This window comes from Trachypithecus francoisi, unplaced genomic scaffold (assembly GCF_009764315.1).
Source record: "Trachypithecus francoisi isolate TF-2019V2 unplaced genomic scaffold, Tfra_2.0 Lachesis_group17, whole genome shotgun sequence".
NCBI lineage: Eukaryota > Metazoa > Chordata > Mammalia > Primates > Cercopithecidae > Trachypithecus > Trachypithecus francoisi.
Window position 1 is genome coordinate 41,276,549 of NW_022681462.1, and position 19,149 is coordinate 41,295,697.

The following is a 19,149-nucleotide window of genomic DNA, read 5'->3' on the forward strand; positions in this document are numbered from 1 at the left end:
GGAGATCATTATGAAAGTGAAATTAGCCAGGCAAGTTTTGAAGAAAGCCAGGCCCTAGGTCTAAAAAAATTGCTTTAAATTAGCCAAGTATGGTGGCAGGTGCCTATAGTTCCAGCTACTTGGGTGGCTGAGGTGGGAAGATTACTTGAAACCAGAAGTTTGAGGCTGCGGTGAGCTATCATTACACCACTAGACTCCAACCTAAGCAACACAGCAAGATTCTGTCTCTAAATAATAAAAATGAAGTGTTTTTTATAGATAGCATATAGTTGGATCATGATTTTTTTTTAAAAATCAATTTGCCAGTCTCTACCTTCTGATGGAGTATTTAATTCATTTGCATTTAATGAAATTACTGATAAGGCAGGATTTAGCTACTATTTTGCTGTTGGTTTCCTATGCCTCTTGCCTTTTTTTCTCCTCTATTTTTCATTACTTCCTTCTTTTCTTAAATATATATTTTCTAAATATATATTTTATTATATATTCTTTTCTTAAATATATATTTTCTTAAATATATATTTCCTTTTCCTTGTCATCTTTTACTATATATTTAAAATTATTTTCTTAGTGGCTGATGTGTCTCCAGGTGGACTCTTTGAGTCTTTCCTACTTAGAATTTGTTGAGGTTCTTGGATTCACTTTAATGTTTTTCCTCAAAGTTGGAAAGGTTTTGGCCACTATTTCTTCCAATATACTTTTTATCCCCTTCCCCCTCTCTCACTTCGCTATTCTAGGACTTCTATTTTGTGTATGTTGCTATGTTTGATGGTATCTGAAAGGTCTCTGAAGCACTAATCATTTTTCTTTGCTGGTTTTTTTCTGTTCCTCAGACTGGATAATCTCAAATGGCTTCTAATTCACTGATTCTTTCTTTTACCAGTTCAAATCTATTTTTAAACTTCTCAAGTAAATTTTTCGTTTGTATTTTTGTACTTTGCAACTCCAAAATTTCTACTTAGTTCTATTTTATAAACTTCCTTCCCTTCCTTCCTTTCCATCCTTACTTCTCTTTCTTTCTTTCCCTTCCTTCCCTCCCTTCTTTTCTTTCTTTCTTTCTTTCTTTCTTTCTCTTTCTTTCTTTCCTTTCCTTTCTCTCTCTCTCTCTCTGTCTCTCTCTCTCTCTTTCTCTGGGTTGCTGGTAAAAGGATGAGTTAGACTCCCTCTCTTGCCATGTGATGCCTTCTGCCATGCTATGAGGCAGCAAGAAGGCCCTCACCAGATATAGCCCCTTGATACTGGACTTTTCATCCTCCAGAACCATGAGCCGAATACACTTCTCTGTAGCATTCTGTTATGGCAATACAAAATAGACTAAGATATGGAGGGATGCCTTGGGGAAAACACCTTTAAAATATTACTATACCTCTGGGCTATGGGAGAACTTAAGGTTAAGGAGAAGGACAGCAAGTGGAACCAGTCTTTAAGAGAAATTCTCCAAAGGCTTTGGACCTGTCCACTCTCAGGCGCCTAAGTAGCTGCCTGCCTGGGTCCATGTCTGCTTGCCCCCTGCACCGTGCCCATGCAATCTCTGCTGAGTCCACTGGGAATGTGTCATGCTGCATGTGAAACCTGTTCGGAGTGGGGTGCCAGGGCTTCTGAGCTTCTGGCATGGAAACCTTTCCTGTGCCAGAGGTGTATTTAGGAAGTGGAAGTGGCTACAGATGGCAGGCCAGCCATACAAAGTAAAGATGTTCAAAGCATTCAGCCTTATTGCACAAGAAGTTACAAGTTAATAACAATTTGCATTAATGAAACTCTTTCTATCCACAAGACTGAGCACCTGAGGTGTGTGAGGTTTATAAGTATTTAAAAACCTGACCTTGGTGAAATGCTTTGCAAGAACTCGATACACAAGACATGTAAGAAAAGATGGGCTGGGACTTTGGCAGCTGAAATATTCTCAGTGCTTCACTGAGCAGCTCATCCGTTTTGAAGGACAATCTGTTGGCTTATGTATCCGGTAACATCCTGGGGTCAGCAAATTACTGCCACATCTGGCCTGCTTTTATGTGGCCTATGAGCTAAGAACAGTTTTTGTATTTTTTAAGAGATGGAGAGAAAAAAAAAAAGTATGAAAAAAAAAAAAAGGCCCTATATGGTTTGCAAAGGCTAGCAGATTTATTATCCGACCTTTTACAGAAAGTCTGTCTACCCCTGAGTAACGGCATCATGGATTTATATTTACTTTATTATTTATTTATTTTTGAGACAGGGTCTCACTTTTTGCACAGGCTGGAGTACAGTGGTGCGAACATGGTTCACTGCAGCCTCACACCTCAGCCTCAAGTGATCCTCCCACCTCAGCCTCTGCCATGTGCCACCATGCCCAGCTAATTATATGGTGAATTTAAATGACCACTGATATCCTAGGACAGTCGAATACCTACAACAAGAACGAAAGGGCACAAAAACACTTGAAATATCATTACTTTACTTTAGTATTCCAGGCATTTTAAATATTCATACAATTGCCTTATTTCAGCAGTCATTTCCTCTCCAGTACAGATTTTGTGTCCAGGATCAGAGCCATGTATATCACTGAATTTTCTCTATAGCACCCGCATGCTACATGGGACCCACTCCGGCGCCTGTGTCTTTGCTAGTAGAGCCTCTCACCACACCTGCAAGAGGGCTGGACCTCCCCTTGCTTGATGTAGCCTCTACTGTGAATGAAAACACACTCTGAAGCTTCAATCTCAGTACATTTCCAGCACTCCCAGGTGTTCCATGTATGTGGCAATCATCCCGCAGAGCTAGTGACACATCATCTCAGCTAGTACCTATGCCAGCACCTGCTCCACTACATCACACAGATGCTGAGGCACTTAAATGTTCTTGGTAAAATGGAGTTCATAATTGCCATAGGAGTTGAGTGTGGGGAAGGGGACTTTCTCTCAATAATTAACACCCTTGGCCGGGCACGGTGGCTCACGCCTGTAATCCCAGCACTCTGGGAGGCCGAGGCGGGTGGATCACGAGGTCAGGAGATCAAGACCATCCTGGCTAACACAGTGAAACCCCGTCTCTACTAAAAAATACAAAAAATTAGCCAGACGTGGTGGCGGGTGCCTGTAGTCCCAGCTACTTGGGAGACTGAGGCAGGAGAATGGCGTGTACCCGGGAGGCGGAGCTTGCAGTGAGCCGAGATCATGCCACTGCACTCCAGCCTGGGCGACAGAGCGAGACTCCATCTCAAAAAAAAAAAAAAAAAATTAACACCCTTAATACATATTTAGCAGATCTATAATTTCATGTCTGTTTACATTTGTTGTCAAAGCTTCATAAACTACTTACATAAATGAAAGCATGTTCGAGTTTCCAAATGCCGCTATGACAAGCAAACAGAGAAACTGCTTAGATAACACCTGCTTGGGTCATAAATACATGTGGCAATATCTGGTCATTCTTAAAGAAATGCTTGTGTTTCCAAAAAGAATTTTTTCTTTTAAGTCATAAGCCTTATGCAATTCTTCCAAGGTAATAATGTGTTTGTCCTTCCTTCTCAAGTATGGTTCAAGGCATCTCAAGGCATATTGCTGTCTGAGGTTCTGATTTAACTGGCTGGGCAGAGAGGGGAAGAGTGGGCACTAACATTTTTTAAAAGTTTCACACGTCATTCGAGCATGTAGTCAGTGTTGAGAACCTTGGTACTAAAGGCTCTTGCATCTTCCTACTGTCACTTGTCCTCACCAAAAGCCCTTGAGGTAGTCCCTGGGTCAGGCAATGATCTCTTTCATGGGCTAAGAAACTAAGGCACAGAGAGGTTAACAGGCTCCTCTGATACTGTGCAGTCAAATGACAGAACCATGATTGCAACTGACATTTCCAAATAAACAATGACTCCTCCCCCAGCAACGGGCAGCACTTACATGGACCAAAAGTATGAAGCCTGACTGCGAGCCAGGCATGACCTTCTGTGTCAAGGACATCATGGAAGGGAAAGGAACAGTTCTGAACCAATCATTCCACATGAACAGAAATAAATACATAAAGCCAGGCTTGGGGTTGTGCACCTGTAGTCCCAGCTACCCAGGAGGCTGAGACAGGAGGATCACTCAAGCCCAGAAATTTGAGGCTGCAGTGTGCTGACTGCAACTGTGAATAGCCACTGCGATCCAGCCTGGGCAACATAGTGAGACCACGTCCTTGTAAAAAATAATAAAATTTTAAAATTTTAAAAAATATTTATAAACAAAATAAGTGCCTAAGATACTTATTGGAAGCCACATGAGGAATGAGGCATAACTTTTTTTCTTAAAAGTCTTACTTCCCTCATATATATGCCATTGAATCAGGTTTCTCAGAAAATCCATCAAGATTCACAGACTTTCTGACACCTGAATTCTTAGCTCTGTTACTGTGAGGGCTAGAAAACTCGTGAATGTCTCTGTAATTTGGGTCCAAAAGGTAATTACAAACCTGTGTTAGCATGTGACAGCATTACAAAAACGCCCATGCTTTTCCTGTCACCCGCCCACCTAGACTTGCCAGGGACCCAGAACCCTACATGTTCTAACTGGATATACAACTTCCCAGGATCCGATCAGATCTCATTCCCTTCTCTGAATTTCGCAAATACCAACCCGTCGGCTGCGCTGGGCCTCAAAGATTAACAATTACAACTGACTGTTTTATTTTGCTCTACAGGCAAACTTTTTAAAATCTGTATTCTGGATAACCTCCAGGACGTTTATTTTGTAATTTCAAATTTCCATGAGAGCCAATTCACCTGGGACCTTCTCCACTTCACCCCAAGGTAACACCCTCACATCCTATCAACTATTGCTGCACCTAAGAAATAATTTCTATCATTATTGCCTTTTTCATTGTAAGTTCCCACATCTCATCATGTTCAAGGAGGCATTGATTTTCTCCTCTTTTGTAAAAGTCTCACCTGACTGCAGAAATGTTTTCTTGAGCCAAGCAGAAATGAGGAATGGAGCACACATAGCCATGAAGAAAGAACATAGCACGTTCTGGTGGGGACAGCAGTTTTCAATGGGTTGCTGTGATTTCCAGGACACTCTAGGAAGGGCCTGTTTACTCAGCTTACGCTGAACACAAATGACATCTTGTTCTCCCTACTGCTAGTGATGTGACCTCCTGAAAAGCCTATAAAGTATTAGTTAATCCAGTAAGTGGAAGCCACTTCTAACAGTACACATTTGTTGAGACTTACAAGACACTGTGGAGCTGAAACCACTTCTCTCCCATTTTAGAAGACTTTCCCATTCAGGCAGGACATATACTCTCACATATACTCTCCTGATGCCTACAGGCACAGGAACTCAAATCCTTCCTGGAAGGAAACCTGTCCTTCTAGCTACTGCAGAAAGTGCTTGGGGCATAAAAAGAACAAAAAGGGGGAAAGCAACCTTTGTCTGGGACAGGGCCACTGGGGAGTGGAATTTTACTGATTCCTGATCCTCAGAGAGGTTTTTACAGAGATCTTAAAAAAAAGTGGGGGGGAACTAGGCAAAACTGCATTTAGAATTTTGGTTAAAGTAAAGAAAATTGAATCATCATATTTTCAAAGACCTACCATATTCAACCTATTAAGTAAAGCAATATATCATGTTTTTTTTCTCTCTCATGCTTATTTGATGCTTACAGGTTCAGGGCAGACTTGCCACTTTGTTTCTAAAACATGCAGAGAGCAGACTTAGGGCAGCATATGCTGTTCTGGGGCCCAACCCACACAAACCCTGACAGGTGACTGACCAAACGCCATCAGGAAGGTGATGAGGGAAACGACCTTCACCGAGAGGCCAGTGCACAAAACAAAACTAAGGACTGTTGGTGCATGCTTGTCCAGAGCTTAGTGGCAGAGTGTTATGGAAGGGATGGGTAGGGAACACACAGGCAACCTCCAATATGCTCTGACATCCAATCCACAGTCCAGAGCAGTGGGGCCGCAGCCAGGCATGGAGCTAAGGCACTAGGGCTGCAGTGGGTGGGAGGCACCGACCAGAGGTCCCAGTGCCCTGCCATTCCTGGGGAGAGGGGAAGGAGCTCTGCTCACAAGGCTGCCTTTGTGTACCAAAGTTGTTTTCAAAAGTCTCAACAGCATTGCTGAGTGCTCCACCTGGGAAGCCCCCTGAGCAACCCTCTCTTCGGGAGCTGCATCCTCTGCTCACGTGCCTTCTTCCATCTCATCTTTGCGAGTTGCCTTTCTTTCCCCTGCTGTGGGCTGGATAAAGAGCAATCCAGTCATTTCACCGTTTGCTGGAGCAGGACCCCGTGCTTTTTCCAAGGCAGCAGGGAGCGTCCCTCCATCACAGTTTGGTGAAGGCAGCTGGCTGGGTCTGAGGTTGCTCCACATCTGGGGGTGGGAAGACACTGGAAATGGCTATGTCCACGATGCCCTGGCACAGTTCTGCATAGAGCTTCCTGAAATGTGTTTTAAAAAATATCACTGAGGATGTTCATCAAAGTGCAAGCAAAAAAAAATAAATGTTTTTTGTTTTTGAGACAGGGTTTTACTCTGTCTCCCAAGTTGGCATGTAGTGGCGCCATCATGGTACATACACTGCAGCCTCAAATTCCCAGGCTCAAGGGATGCTCCCACCTTAGCCTCACAAGTAGCTGGCACTATAGGTGTGCACCACTGAGCCCAGCTAATTTTAAAATGTTTTGTAGAGACAGGGTCTTGCTATGTTGCCCAGGCTGCTCTTGAACTCCTGAGCTCAAGCAACCCTCTCACCTCGGCCTCCCAAAGTGCTGGGATTACAGGTGTGAGCCACTGTGCCTGGCAGTTTTTCTTGTTTTTGTGTTTTACCAAAATCTGCCCTAGAAATTCTATTTTGTGACCACATTTCTTAAACTGGTTGCCACTCAGCCAGAGAGAAAGGTCAGGTTACCCACAAAGGGAAGCCCATCAGACTAACAGCAGATCTCTCGGCAGAAACTCTATAAGCCAGAAGAGAGCGGGGGCCAATATTCCACTTTCTTAAAGAAAAGAATTTTCAACCCAGAATTTCATATTCAGCCAAACTAAGCTTCATAAGTGAAGGAGAAATAAAATCCTTTACAGACAAGCAAATGCTGAGATTTTGTTACCACCAGGCCTGCCTTACAAGAGACCCTGAAGGAAGCACTAAACATGGAAAGGAACAACCAGTACCAGCCACTGCAAAAACATGCCAAACTGTAAAGACCATCGATGCTAGGAAGAAACTGCATCACCTAATGAGCAAAATAACCAGCTAACATCATAATGATAGGATCAAATTCACACATAACAATATCAACCTTAAATGTAAATGGGCTAAATGCTCCAATTAAAAGACACAGACTGGCAAATTGGATAGAGTCAAGACCCATCAGTTTGCTGTATTCAGGAGACCCATCTCACATGCAGAGACACACATAGGCTCAAAATAAAGGGATGGAGGAAGATCTACCAAGCAAATGGAAAACAAAAAAAAAGCAGGGGTTGCAATCCTAGTCTCTGATAAAACAGACTTTAAACCATCAAAGATCAAAAGAGACAAAGAAACCCATTACATAACGGTAAAGTGATCAATTCAACAAGAAGAGCTAACTATCCTAAATATATATGCACCCAATACAGGAGCACCCAGATTCATAAAGTAAGTCCTTACAGACCCACAAAGAGACTTAGACTCCCACACAATAATAATAGGAGATTTTGACACCCCACTGTTAACATTAGATAGATCAACGAGACAGAAAGTTAATAAGGATATCCAGGAATTGAACTCAGCTCTGCACCAAGCGGACCTAATAGACATCTACAGAACTCTCCACCCCAAATTAACAGAATATACATTCTTCTCAGCACCACATTGCACTTATTCCAAAATTGACCACACAATTGGAAGTAAATTGACCACATAATTGGAAGTAAAGCGTAAAGCACTCCTCAGCAAATGTAAAAGAACAGAAATTGCCCAGGCGCAGTGGCTCACGCCTGTAATCCCAGCACTTTGGGAGGCCGAGGCAGGTGGATCACGAGGTCAGGAGATTGAGACCATCCTGGCTAACATGGTGAAACCCCGTCTCTACTAAAAATACAAAAAATTAGCTGGGCGTGATGGCGGGCGCCTGTAGTCCCAGCTACTTGGGAGGCTGAGGCAGGAGAATGGCATGAACCCGGGAGGTGGAGCTTGCAGTGAGCCGAGATTGCGCCACTGCACTCCAGCCTGGGTGACAGAGTGAGACTCCATCTCAAAACAAAATAAAAAATAAAAAAATAACAGAAACTGTAACAAACTGTCTCTCAGACCACAGTGCAATCAAACTAGAACTCAGGATGAAGAAACTCACCCAAAACCACTCAACTACATGTAAACTGAACAACCTGCTCCTGAAGTGACTATTGGGTACATAATGAAATGAAGGCAGAATAAAGATGTTCTTTGAAACCAATGAGAACAAAGACACAACATACCAGAATCTCTGGGACACATTTAAAGCAGTGTGTAGAGGGAAATTTATAGCACTAAATGCCCACAAGAGAAAGCAGGAAAGATCTAAAATTGACACCCTAATACCACAATGAAAAGAACTAGAGAAGCAAGAGCAAACACATTCAAAAGCTAGCAGAAGGCAAGAAATAACTAAGATCAGAGCAGAACTGAAGGAGATAGAGACACAAAAAACCCTTCAAAAACTCAATGAATCCAGGAGCTAGTTTTTTGAAAAGATCAACAAAATTGATAGACCGCTAGCAAGACTAATAAGCAAGAAAAGAGAGAAGAATTGAATAGACGCAATAAAGGGGATATCACCACCGATTCCACAGAAATACAAACTACCATCACAGAATACTATAAACATCTTTATGCAAATAAACTAGAAAACTTAAAAGAAATGGATAAATTGCTGGACACATACACCCTCCCAAGACTAAACCAGGAAGAAGTTGAATCCCTGAATAGACCAATAACAGGCTCTGAAATTGAGGCAATAATGAATAGCCTGCCAACCAAAAAAAGTCCAGGACCAGATGGATTCACAGTCGAATTCTTCCGGAGGTACAAAGAGGAGCTGGTACCATTCCTTCTGAAACTCTTCCAATCAATAGAAAAAGAGGGAATCCTCCCTAACTCATTTTATGAGGTCAGCATCATCCTGATACCAAAGCCTGGCAGAGACACAACAAAAAAAAGAGAATTTTAGACCAATATCCCTGATGAACACTGATGCAAAAATCCTCAATAAAATACTGGCAAACCGAATCTCGCAGCACATCAAAAAGCTTATCCACCATGACTAAGTTGACTTCATTCCTGGGATGCAAGGCTGGTTCAACATATGCAAATCAATAAACGTAATCCAGCATATAAACAGAACCAAAGACAAAAACCACATGATTATCTCAAAAGATGCAGAAAAGGCCTTTGACAAAATTCAACAGCCCTTCATGCTAAAGACTCTCAATAAACTAGGTATTGATGGGACGTATCTCAAAATAATAAGAGCTATTTATGACAAACCCACAGCCAATATCATACTGAGTGGGCAAAAACTGGAAGCATTCCCTTTGAAAACTGGCACAAGACAGGGATGCCCTCTCTCACCACTACTATTCAACATAGTGTTGGAGGTTCTGGCTAGGGCAATCAGGCAAGAGAAAGAAATAAAGGGTATTCAATCAGGAAAAGAGGAAGTCAAATTGTTCCTGTTTGCCAATGACATGATTGTATATTTAGAAAACCTCATCATCTCAGCCCAAAATCTCGTAAGCTGATAAGCAACTTCAGCGAAGTCTCAGGATACAAAATCAATGTGCAAAAATCACAAGCATTCCTATATACCAATAACAGACAAACAGAGAGTCAAATCATGAGTGAATTCCCATTCACAACTGCTTCAAAGAGAATAAAACACCTAGGAATCAAACTTACAAGGGATGTAAAGGACCTCTTTAAGTAGAAATACAAACCACTGCTCAACAAAATAAAAGAGGACACAAACAAATGGAAGAACATTTCATGCTCACGGATAGGAAGAATCAATATCGTGAAAATGGCCATACTGCCCAAGGTAATTTATAGATTCAATGCCATCCCCATCAAGCTACCAATGACTTTCTTCACAGAATTGGAAAAAACTACTTTAAAGTTCATAGGGAACGAAAAAAGAGCCCGCATTGCCAAGACAATCCTAAGCCAAAAGAACAAAGCTGGAGCCATCACGCTACCTGACTTCAAACTGTACTACAAGGCTACAGTAACCAAAAGAGCATGGTACTGGTACCAAAACAGAGCTATAGACCAATGGAACAGAACAGAGTCCTCAGAAATAATACCACACATCTACAGCCATCTGATCTTTGACAAATCTGACAAAAACAAGAGATGGGGAAAGGATTCCCTATTTAATAAATGGTGCTGGGAAAACTGGCTAGCCATATGTAGAAAGCTGAAACTGGATCCCTTCCTTACAGGTTATACAAAAATTAATTCAAGATGGATTAAAGACTTAAATGTCAGACCTAAAACCATAAAAACCCTAGAAGAAAACTGAGGCAATACCATTCAGGACACAGGCATGAGCAAGGACTTCATGACTAAAACACCAAAAGCAATGGCAACAAAAGCCAAAATTGACAAATGGGATCTAATTGAACTAAAAAGCTTCTGCACAGCAAAAGAAACTACCATCGGAGCGAACAGGCAACCTACAGAATGGGAGAAAAATTTTACAATCTACCCATCTGACAAAGGGCTAATATCCAGAATCTACAAAGAACTTAAACAAATTTACAAGAAAAAAATCAAACAACCCCATTGAAAAGTGGGCAAAGGATATGAACAGACACTTCTCAAAAGAAGACATTTATGCAGCCAACAGACACATGAAAAAATGTTCATCATCACTGGCCATCAGCAAAATGCAAATCAAAACCACAATGAGATACTATCTCACACCAGTTAGAATGGCGATCATTAAAAAGTCAGGAAACAGGCCGGGCGCGGTGGCTCAAGCCTGTAATCCCAGCACTTTGGGAGGCCGAGACGGGCGGATCACGAGGTCAGGAGATCGAGACCATCCTGGCTAATACGGTGAAACCCCGTCTCTACTAAAAATACAAAAACTAGCCGGGCGAGGTGGCGGGCGCCTGTAGTCCCAGCTACTCGGGAGGCTGAGGCAGGAGAATGGCGGAAACCCGGGAGGCGGAGCTTGCAGTGAGCTGAGATCCGGCCACTGCACTCCAGTCCGGGCGACAGAGCGAGACTCCGCCTCAAAAAAAAAAAAAAAAAAAAAAAAGTCAGGAAACAACAGGTGCTGGAGAGGATGTGGAGAAATAGGAACACTTTTACACTGCTGGTGGGACTGTAAACTAGTTCAACAATTGTGGAAGACAGTGTGGCGATTCCTCAAGTATCTACAACTAGAAATACCGTTTGACCCAGCCATCCTATTACTGGATATATACCCAAAGGATTATAAGTCATGCTGCTATGAAGACACATGCACACGTATGTTTATTGCGGCTCTATTCACAATAGCAAAGACTTGGAACCAACCCAAATGTCCATCAGTGACAGACTAGATTAAGAAAATGTGGCACATACACACCATGGAATACTATGCAGCCATAAAAAAGGATGAGTTCATGGATGAAGCTGTAAACCATCATTCTGAGCAAACTATCACAAGGATGGAAAACCAAACACCGCATGTTCTCACTCATAGGTGGGAACTGAATAATGAGATCACTTGGACACAGGATGGGGAACATCACATAATGGGGCCCATTGTGGGGTGGGGGGGAGCGGGGAGGGATAGCATTAAGAGATATGCCTAATGTAAATGATGAGTTAATGGGTGCAGCACACCAACATGGCACATGTATACATATGTAACAAACCTGCACATTGTGTACATGTACCCTAGAACTTAAAGTATAATAATAATAATAATAATAATAATCAAAAGTCAAAAATAAAATAAAATAAAACTGGTTACCACTCTATATACAAATGCTTCAGAAGGTTTTGCATGAAGATAAAGCATTCCCTTGGCAAATATTTATGGAAGGCCTTGCAGGTGAACAAGACAGACAACTGGTGGGGAAGGCAGGCGCTTTCAAGAGCGTGTAAGAGTCATCTTGCATTACAGGGAGGGGCACCCAGGAAAAGGACCAACTCAGCATAATTGAAGGGACACTGGAAAACTCTCCAGTGACAGGGGAAGACTCCCCGGTGGCAGGGGAAGACTCTCCGGTGGCAGCTAAACGAAGACCCAGGGATGAATAGAAGGAGGACAGAATGGATGACAGGGTAGAATAAAGAGGAAGGGGTTGATACACACACACACACACACACACACACACACACAGTTTCTTCTGATGAGTTAGTCTGATGACAGAGTAATAAGGGAAACTGCAAAGGCTCTGACTAGAGAAAATCAGAGCTAGGACTGTTCAGGGAAAGCTTCCTCAAGATGTTGTTTTGGTAAAGAAGCAGCCAGCCATGGTAAGGCTGGTGGTGGTGGTAATGGTGGTGGGGATTCCATACACAGGTAACAGAAAGCACAAAGGCCCACTGCAGATAAGAGCAATCAAGGGAAATGTGACTTGGGATGAAGCTGGAGAGGTGGGTAAGGCAGTGGCCTTGCAGATGGAGGGAGGAATCTGGTTTGTGTCCCAGGTGCAATGGGAAGTCTGGAGAATGGCATGGTCTGGTGTCCGCTTTACACACTGGCTGCTCTGGGAGGATGAATTTCACTGGGGAAAGAGCAGAAATGCACCCCAGTTAGAAGGCTCTATGCCAAAGCCTTCACTATGGTGGAAGATGACCTACGCAGGGGTGACAGTGCAAATGAAGGGCCAAGGACTCCGGAGGCTAGAGGCAGAACTCACAGGGCCCTGATGGGCAGGACTGGAGGGGAAGGGAAGGCAGAGGCAGAGGCAGGATCATTGTCAGGTTCGAGCTTAGTCTCTGTGGGGAGTGGGGGGTGGCGACCGACTGAGATGGGCAAGTCTGGGAGGTAGATAGGGGGACATTCTGGCAGGAAAGGCAGGTGCAGATACTAGTCTGTATCTCTGGGCTGTGATGTAATTTGGTAATTTCAAAATCATGAAGTTGGCTAAGATCACATACAGAGAGAGGAGACAAACACCCAGGCCTAAGATCAGAGGCACTGGATGAGGAAGATGGAGCTCAGCTTGCCCACACCTCCCCAGGCAAGCCTGCCTAGTACCACGTGCCCAGCCACGACAGGAAAGCAGCTCAGCGAGTGCTGTCAGCGGCCTCGAATGCTGCTGACAGGTCCAGGGGGTGGGAACAGAAAGAGGCTGCTGGAGGTGGCAATAAGGACTTGGCTGGGGACTTGCAAAGAACAGCTTCTGTGGGGCAATCAGGATGGGAGCCAGCCTGGAATGGACTGGAGCATGGATGGGAACAGAGGAAGAGAAGACAGCTTGTGCAGAGGCTGCTCTCCAGAAGCTTGGCTGTGAAGGGAACCGGAGAAGGTGTGATTGCTGGAACAGGATGTGGCATCGGGGAGGACATCTTTTTGAATAGTTGGGAAAATCTGCTGGGACTGTGTATGCTGATGAGAACTACACATCAGAGAGGGAAAAAAGTGACAATGTAAATGAGCGAGATGAGAGGACAGGATCAGCAGGAGGGTAAGGTCTAGAGCACCACAGAGGGACAAAGCCCTGAGAGAAAGGACAGTGGGTAAGACTGGGGACACTACTGTCGATGTGGCGAGGGAAGGTGCGGAGCCCTGCCTTCTTCTGCCCTTAGCCCATCTAATTCGCATTTCGCCTTCAGATCTCAGTTCCAACATTACTTCCCATCGTGGGCCCTTGGCTCAGTTACGTTACCTTTCAGCATCCTTTGTTCTCCATTAAAGCACTTGTCCTCATTTGTAATTGACATCTGCCTGGTCTCTCTCTGCCCACAGTCTCTTCCCAAGAAGGGTACAGCCTGTGTCTCTCTTTGCCCCCACTGTGAATCCATGCCTCATACAGAGTCTGGCCAGGTAGGCAGCACCTAATAAGCACTCATCAGCTGCAGAGACTGATGAACAAGATTGAATCATGCCTGTCGCAACCATCAGGCAATGGTAAAGGCCTAGCTTCTATGTAAAGAACAACTTGTGTGTTGATGCTGTCCCTTGCAAGTACAGGACTTTCTCTTAAACATTTTGAAAAATCACTCAATTTCTTCAAGATGTAGATGGGAACCATGAAAGGGTCTTGACATGATGAAAGTGGATCATGAAAGAAGAACTCTCAGCACAAGAGAATTGAGTCCAAGTGACTTTCCCTGAAACATAAGGCCCTCCACAGAAGGTCCTCTCTTACCTTCCTTCCTCCTTAATGACTCCATGACAGTCATACTACAGCCAGGCTTCTCCCGAGAGGAGCAGAAGTTCCAGAGGGCAGGTTCTCGGGAGCTTCTGCTCCTCTGGGCAGCTCCCAGGCCTGCAGAGCCCGAGACAGGGCGAGACCCGCAGGACACAGCACCTCTTTCGGAAGACTCTCCCCAGCACCCTTTGGTGCAGCTGAATCCTCTTTTCTTGTACCCCAGCTCCAGACCCACCATGTCTAAGATACCTTCTCAGACTCCTTCCTGTCTCAGGAGCCCCTGAACTTCTGGGTTGCCACATCACAGGATCCTGCTCACTCAGCTTGTCACATGGGTCTCTCTGGTGGTAATGAGCTTTAACACTCCCATGGCATCTACCACCCACCTGAGCACAGGCTATCTGCTTATATTTTTTTCTTTTGAGACAGTGTGTTTCTCTCTGTCACCCACTTTGCAATGCAGTGGCACAATCATGGCTCATTGCAGCCTCAACCTGCCAGGCTCAAGTGATCCTCCCACCTCAGCCTCCCGAGCAGCTGGGACTATAGGCACACAGCACTATGCCTGACTAATGTATGTATTTTTTGTAGAGATGGAGTTTTGCCATGTTGCCCAGGCTGGTCTTGAACTCCTGGGCTCAGACAATCTACCTGGCTTGGCCTCCCAAAGTGCTGGGATTACAGGCATGGGACACCGCACTGGGCCTATCTGCTTACAATACACAGGGAAATGGGAAAAGAAATGACACAGCAAAGCCCCTGCCAGACAGAGTCCTCCCAAGGGTCTCCTATCAATGTGGCATCCTCCCTCACAGCAGTCAAAGTGTCTACACTTGTACCCAGACTATTCCAACTGCAGAACCAACTTCCCACTGTGAAAACACAATGACGTGCAGGCTTACTGAGCACACGCAGGGGCACCATTGACCTCAATGAGCCACACCTTCAGCTCCTCATCCACCATGAAGTCAAAGCCGAAGAGCTGGAAGCTCTGGTAAGGGAGGTGCTTGGTGCTAATGGCAGGCTCCACGCTCAGGAGGCAGTTCCTATGAGGCAGGAGGGGAAATGCTCATTAGAACAGGGTGGTCAAAGGAGAAGGAAGACAGGAGGTATGCTTAGAAGATTTTATATGAGATGAATACAAATACCAGTTTTGACTTAATTCTCTTTCCTTTTTTTTTTTTTTTTTTTTTTTTTTTTGAGACGGAGTTTTGCTCTTCTTGCCCAGGCTGGAGTGCAATGGCGTGATCTTGGCTCACTGCAACCTCCGCCTCCCGGGTTCAAGTGATTCTCCTGCCTCAGCCTCCCAAGCAGCTGGGATTACAGGCATGCGCCACCACACCCAGCTAATTTTGTATTTTTAGTAGAAACGGAAACGGTTTCTCCATGTTGGTCAGGCTGGTCTCCAACTCCCAACCTCAGGTGATCCACCCGCCTCGGCCTCCCAAAGTGCTGGGATTACAGGCACAAGCCACCATGCTTGGCCTAATTTCTCTCTTTTCAACTTATTACCATTAGGTTATACAAGAGAACGTTACTTATCAAGCATTTGTTAGAAAACTCTGCAACCACTCATGTTCTTCCAGGCAAGAGCCACTTTCCCAAGTCTCAAGAAGCAGTAGAGTGCGGAGTCGCTGTGGCCTCTATAAATGAAGATTCCTCCAACAGCTGGGCTGCTGCCATGTTTGTTTACAACACATAAAACATTTCCATGTATCTTTGCCATGTAAAGAATGGACTTCCCTTTGGTGAAGGGCAGGATTTGCAAAAAAAACATGTTGACCTCTTGATTTCGCTAGTTCTAGTTCTAATGGCAAATTATTGCTAATTAAAAGATTTAAGAGCTATGCAAGTTGAAACTAAATGTTGAAAAAAGAAGTATTATTAGCAACAATGAATGGAAAAATGGCGCGATTTTAGTGACACAGAAAAAAGTTGAAAGTGAATCTCAGAAATATAATGAATGAACAAGTACATGAAGTCTCAGGTCAGGCCAAAATCTTGGACAAGTGATTGTTCAATGAGATAATTACATAAGGAAGTTGTCATAACTCCTGGCACCTAGGAAGCATTTAATAAATGTTACTGTTATGAACAATTTTTCATCATATTTCATTATGATAACCATTTATCTATTATTTAGGAATAATAAATACCTCTTACCTACAACTATCCCAGAAAACCTATGCCATTTCTGTTTTATAAAGATCTTTCCTGACTTTTCACCCAACTGAATGCTGGGGCAAAATATTTCTCTCAGTAAATTAAATGTGCTACAATAACTCTAGGGGTACCAAAGATAACTGTCCTTCTACACAGCTGTGTACCTGGAAGGAAAAAGATACAGGGGTCGGCTGGGCGCGGTGGCTTACGCCTGTAATCCTACCATTTTGGGAGGCCGAGGGGGGTGGATCGCCTGAGGTCAGGAGTTCAAGAGTAGCCTGACAACATGGCGAAGTCCCATCTCTACAAAAATTACAAAAATTAGCCAGGCATGGTGGTGGGTGCCTATAATCTCAGCTACTCGGGATGCTGAGGCAGGAGAATCACTTGAACATAGGGGGCAGAGGTTGCAGTGAGCCAAGATAGCGCCACTTCACTCCAGCCTGGGCAAAAGAGCAAAACTCTGTCTCCAAACAAAACAAAACAAAACAAAAAAAGATACAGGGAACTGTTGTCCACATACTAAGACGTAGCTCTAGATGCAGGTTTTGACTCATGACTTTAATAAAGAACTGAGGCCTTTGTGAACTTGAAGCCAGGGTCAATCCTCCTCCCTCGGCCCCCCACAAACTTCAATCTCCTTTTCTTTTTTCCTAAAAAGAAAAGTATTTTAATAGATACATTTAAACCTTTAAAAACTATTTTGGTTTAAATGGTTCTTTTAAGATGACTCATTTAAAAACCAATTATAATAAAAATTTATTCTCCCATTCATATTCAACCTGCATTGACAAGCACATATCACATTAAAAAAAAAAATACCTGTTCTACACAAGAATATCCTTAACTTTTGCTTTAATTAAAATATTCTTGGCCGGGCGACGTGGCTTACACCTGTAATCCTAGCGTATTGGGAGGTCGAGGCAGGTGGATCACTCTAGGTCAGGAGTTTGAGACCAGCCTGGCCAACATGGTGAAACCCTGGCTCTCCGCTTTAAAAAAAAAAAATTAGTTGGCTGTGGTGGTGCATGCCTACAATCCCAGCAACCCAGCAACTCGGGAGGCTGAGGCAGGAGAATTGCTTGAACATGGGAGACGGAGGTTGCAGTGAGCCGAGATCACACCATTACACTCCAGCCTGGGAAACAGAGCGAAACCCTATCTCCAAAAAAAAAGCAGGACACAGGGTCTCACTCTGTCGTCCAGGCTGGAGTGCAGTGGCCCAATCAAGGCTCACTGCAGTCAGCCCTGACCTCCCCGAGCTCAAGTGATCGATCCTCTCAATTCAGCCTTCCAAGTAGCTGGGACTACAGGCACACCCCCCTACACCCTACTACTTTTTTTGTATCTTGTAGAGATAGAGTTTTGCCGTGTTGCTCAGGCTGGTCTTGAACTCCTGGGCTCAAGTGATCTGCCTGCCTCAGCCTCCCAAAGTGCTGGGATTATAGGCATGAGCCACCGTACTTAGCCTGTTTTAATTAGAATATTCTTTAAAATATTATAATTAAGGAAGATTTCAAAGTTGAATAGATGCTCATGGTAAAAAAAGAGAGAGAGAAAATACTGAAATATAAAATGGAGGCCGGGCGCAGTGGCTCATGCCTGTAATCCCAGCACTTTGGGAGGCTGAGGCAGGCAGATTACTTGAGGTCAGGAGTTCAAAACCAGCCTGGCCAACATGGCGAAACAACGTCTCTACTAAAAATACAAAAAATTAGCATTGAGTGGTGGCACATGCCTGTAATCCCAGCTAGTCGGGAGGCTGAGGCAGGAGAATCGCTCAAACAAGGGAGGCGGAGGTTGCAGTAAGATGAGATCATGCCATTGCACCTCAGCCTGGGTGACAGATCAAGACTCTGTCTCAAAAAAATAAGACAAAATAAAATCAAATAAAATTGAAAGAAGTATTACATTCCAACATAAAGGAAAAACTGAGAATCAGAAGCCAAACTAATTTTGTTTGTCTTTTTTTGGCTGAAAGCTCAAGATTAATAATTCACTTTAAAGGATTTTTATCCATCATCAGAGACTCATACAGTGCATCTTTTTTTGGCTGGAGTGGGAAGTTAGGGGGAGGCTAGATGGAAAGAAAGCAAACCTGAGAGCTGCTGGGAGCATTTATAGCACCACAGCAGCCACACTCTCAGCACTGAACAATGCAGAGAGGGGACCGCAAACTTCCAATGAAGCTTTTGCCTAAAATAGGAATTCTTTTCCCAGCATACTTAATTTATCTGGTGTCAGAATTCCAACCACCTATATACTCCCTGAAGAAATGGGACTCCAAGCCCTGTAATTATTCTACTGGGCTCTATGTGAGAATACGGTAAGGAAAAAAGTCTCAGTCATTATGACAGGGTAGCACTGATGTGGTGGATGGTAGAACAATGGGACAGAACGGAAATCCTAGGAACAGACCCTCACATAAATGGCCACCTGATTGACTGACTGATTGATTGATTGATTTCTGAGATGGAATCTTGCTCTGTTGCCCAGGCTGGAGTGCAGTGATATGATCTTGGCTCCCTGCAACCTCCACCTCCCAGGTTCAAGCAATTCTCCTACCTCAGCCTCCCAAGTGGCTGGGATTACAGGCACACGCCACCATGCCTGGCTAATTTTTGTATTTTTAGTAGACACAGGGTTTCATCATGTTGGCCAGGCTGGTCTTAAACTCCTGACCTTGTGAT

The 19,149-nt window shown here is 43.9% G+C and overlaps 1 protein-coding gene across 1 annotated transcript in view; it reads right to left on the reverse strand.

Moving 5' to 3' along the window:
* Nucleotides 1-3,228: 3,228 nt before the first annotated feature.
* TTL (tubulin tyrosine ligase) overlaps nt 3,229-19,149 on the reverse strand; it is a 46,493-nt gene continuing 30,572 nt past the window's right edge. The window contains exons 6-7 of the mRNA XM_033175448.1: nt 15,199-15,342; nt 3,229-6,393 (exon numbers count right to left, since the gene is read on the reverse strand). Coding sequence (XP_033031339.1) covers nt 6,279-6,393; nt 15,199-15,342 — 259 coding nt within the window. The 3' untranslated portion in view covers nt 3,229-6,278. The remainder of the gene's footprint in view (nt 6,394-15,198; nt 15,343-19,149) is intronic.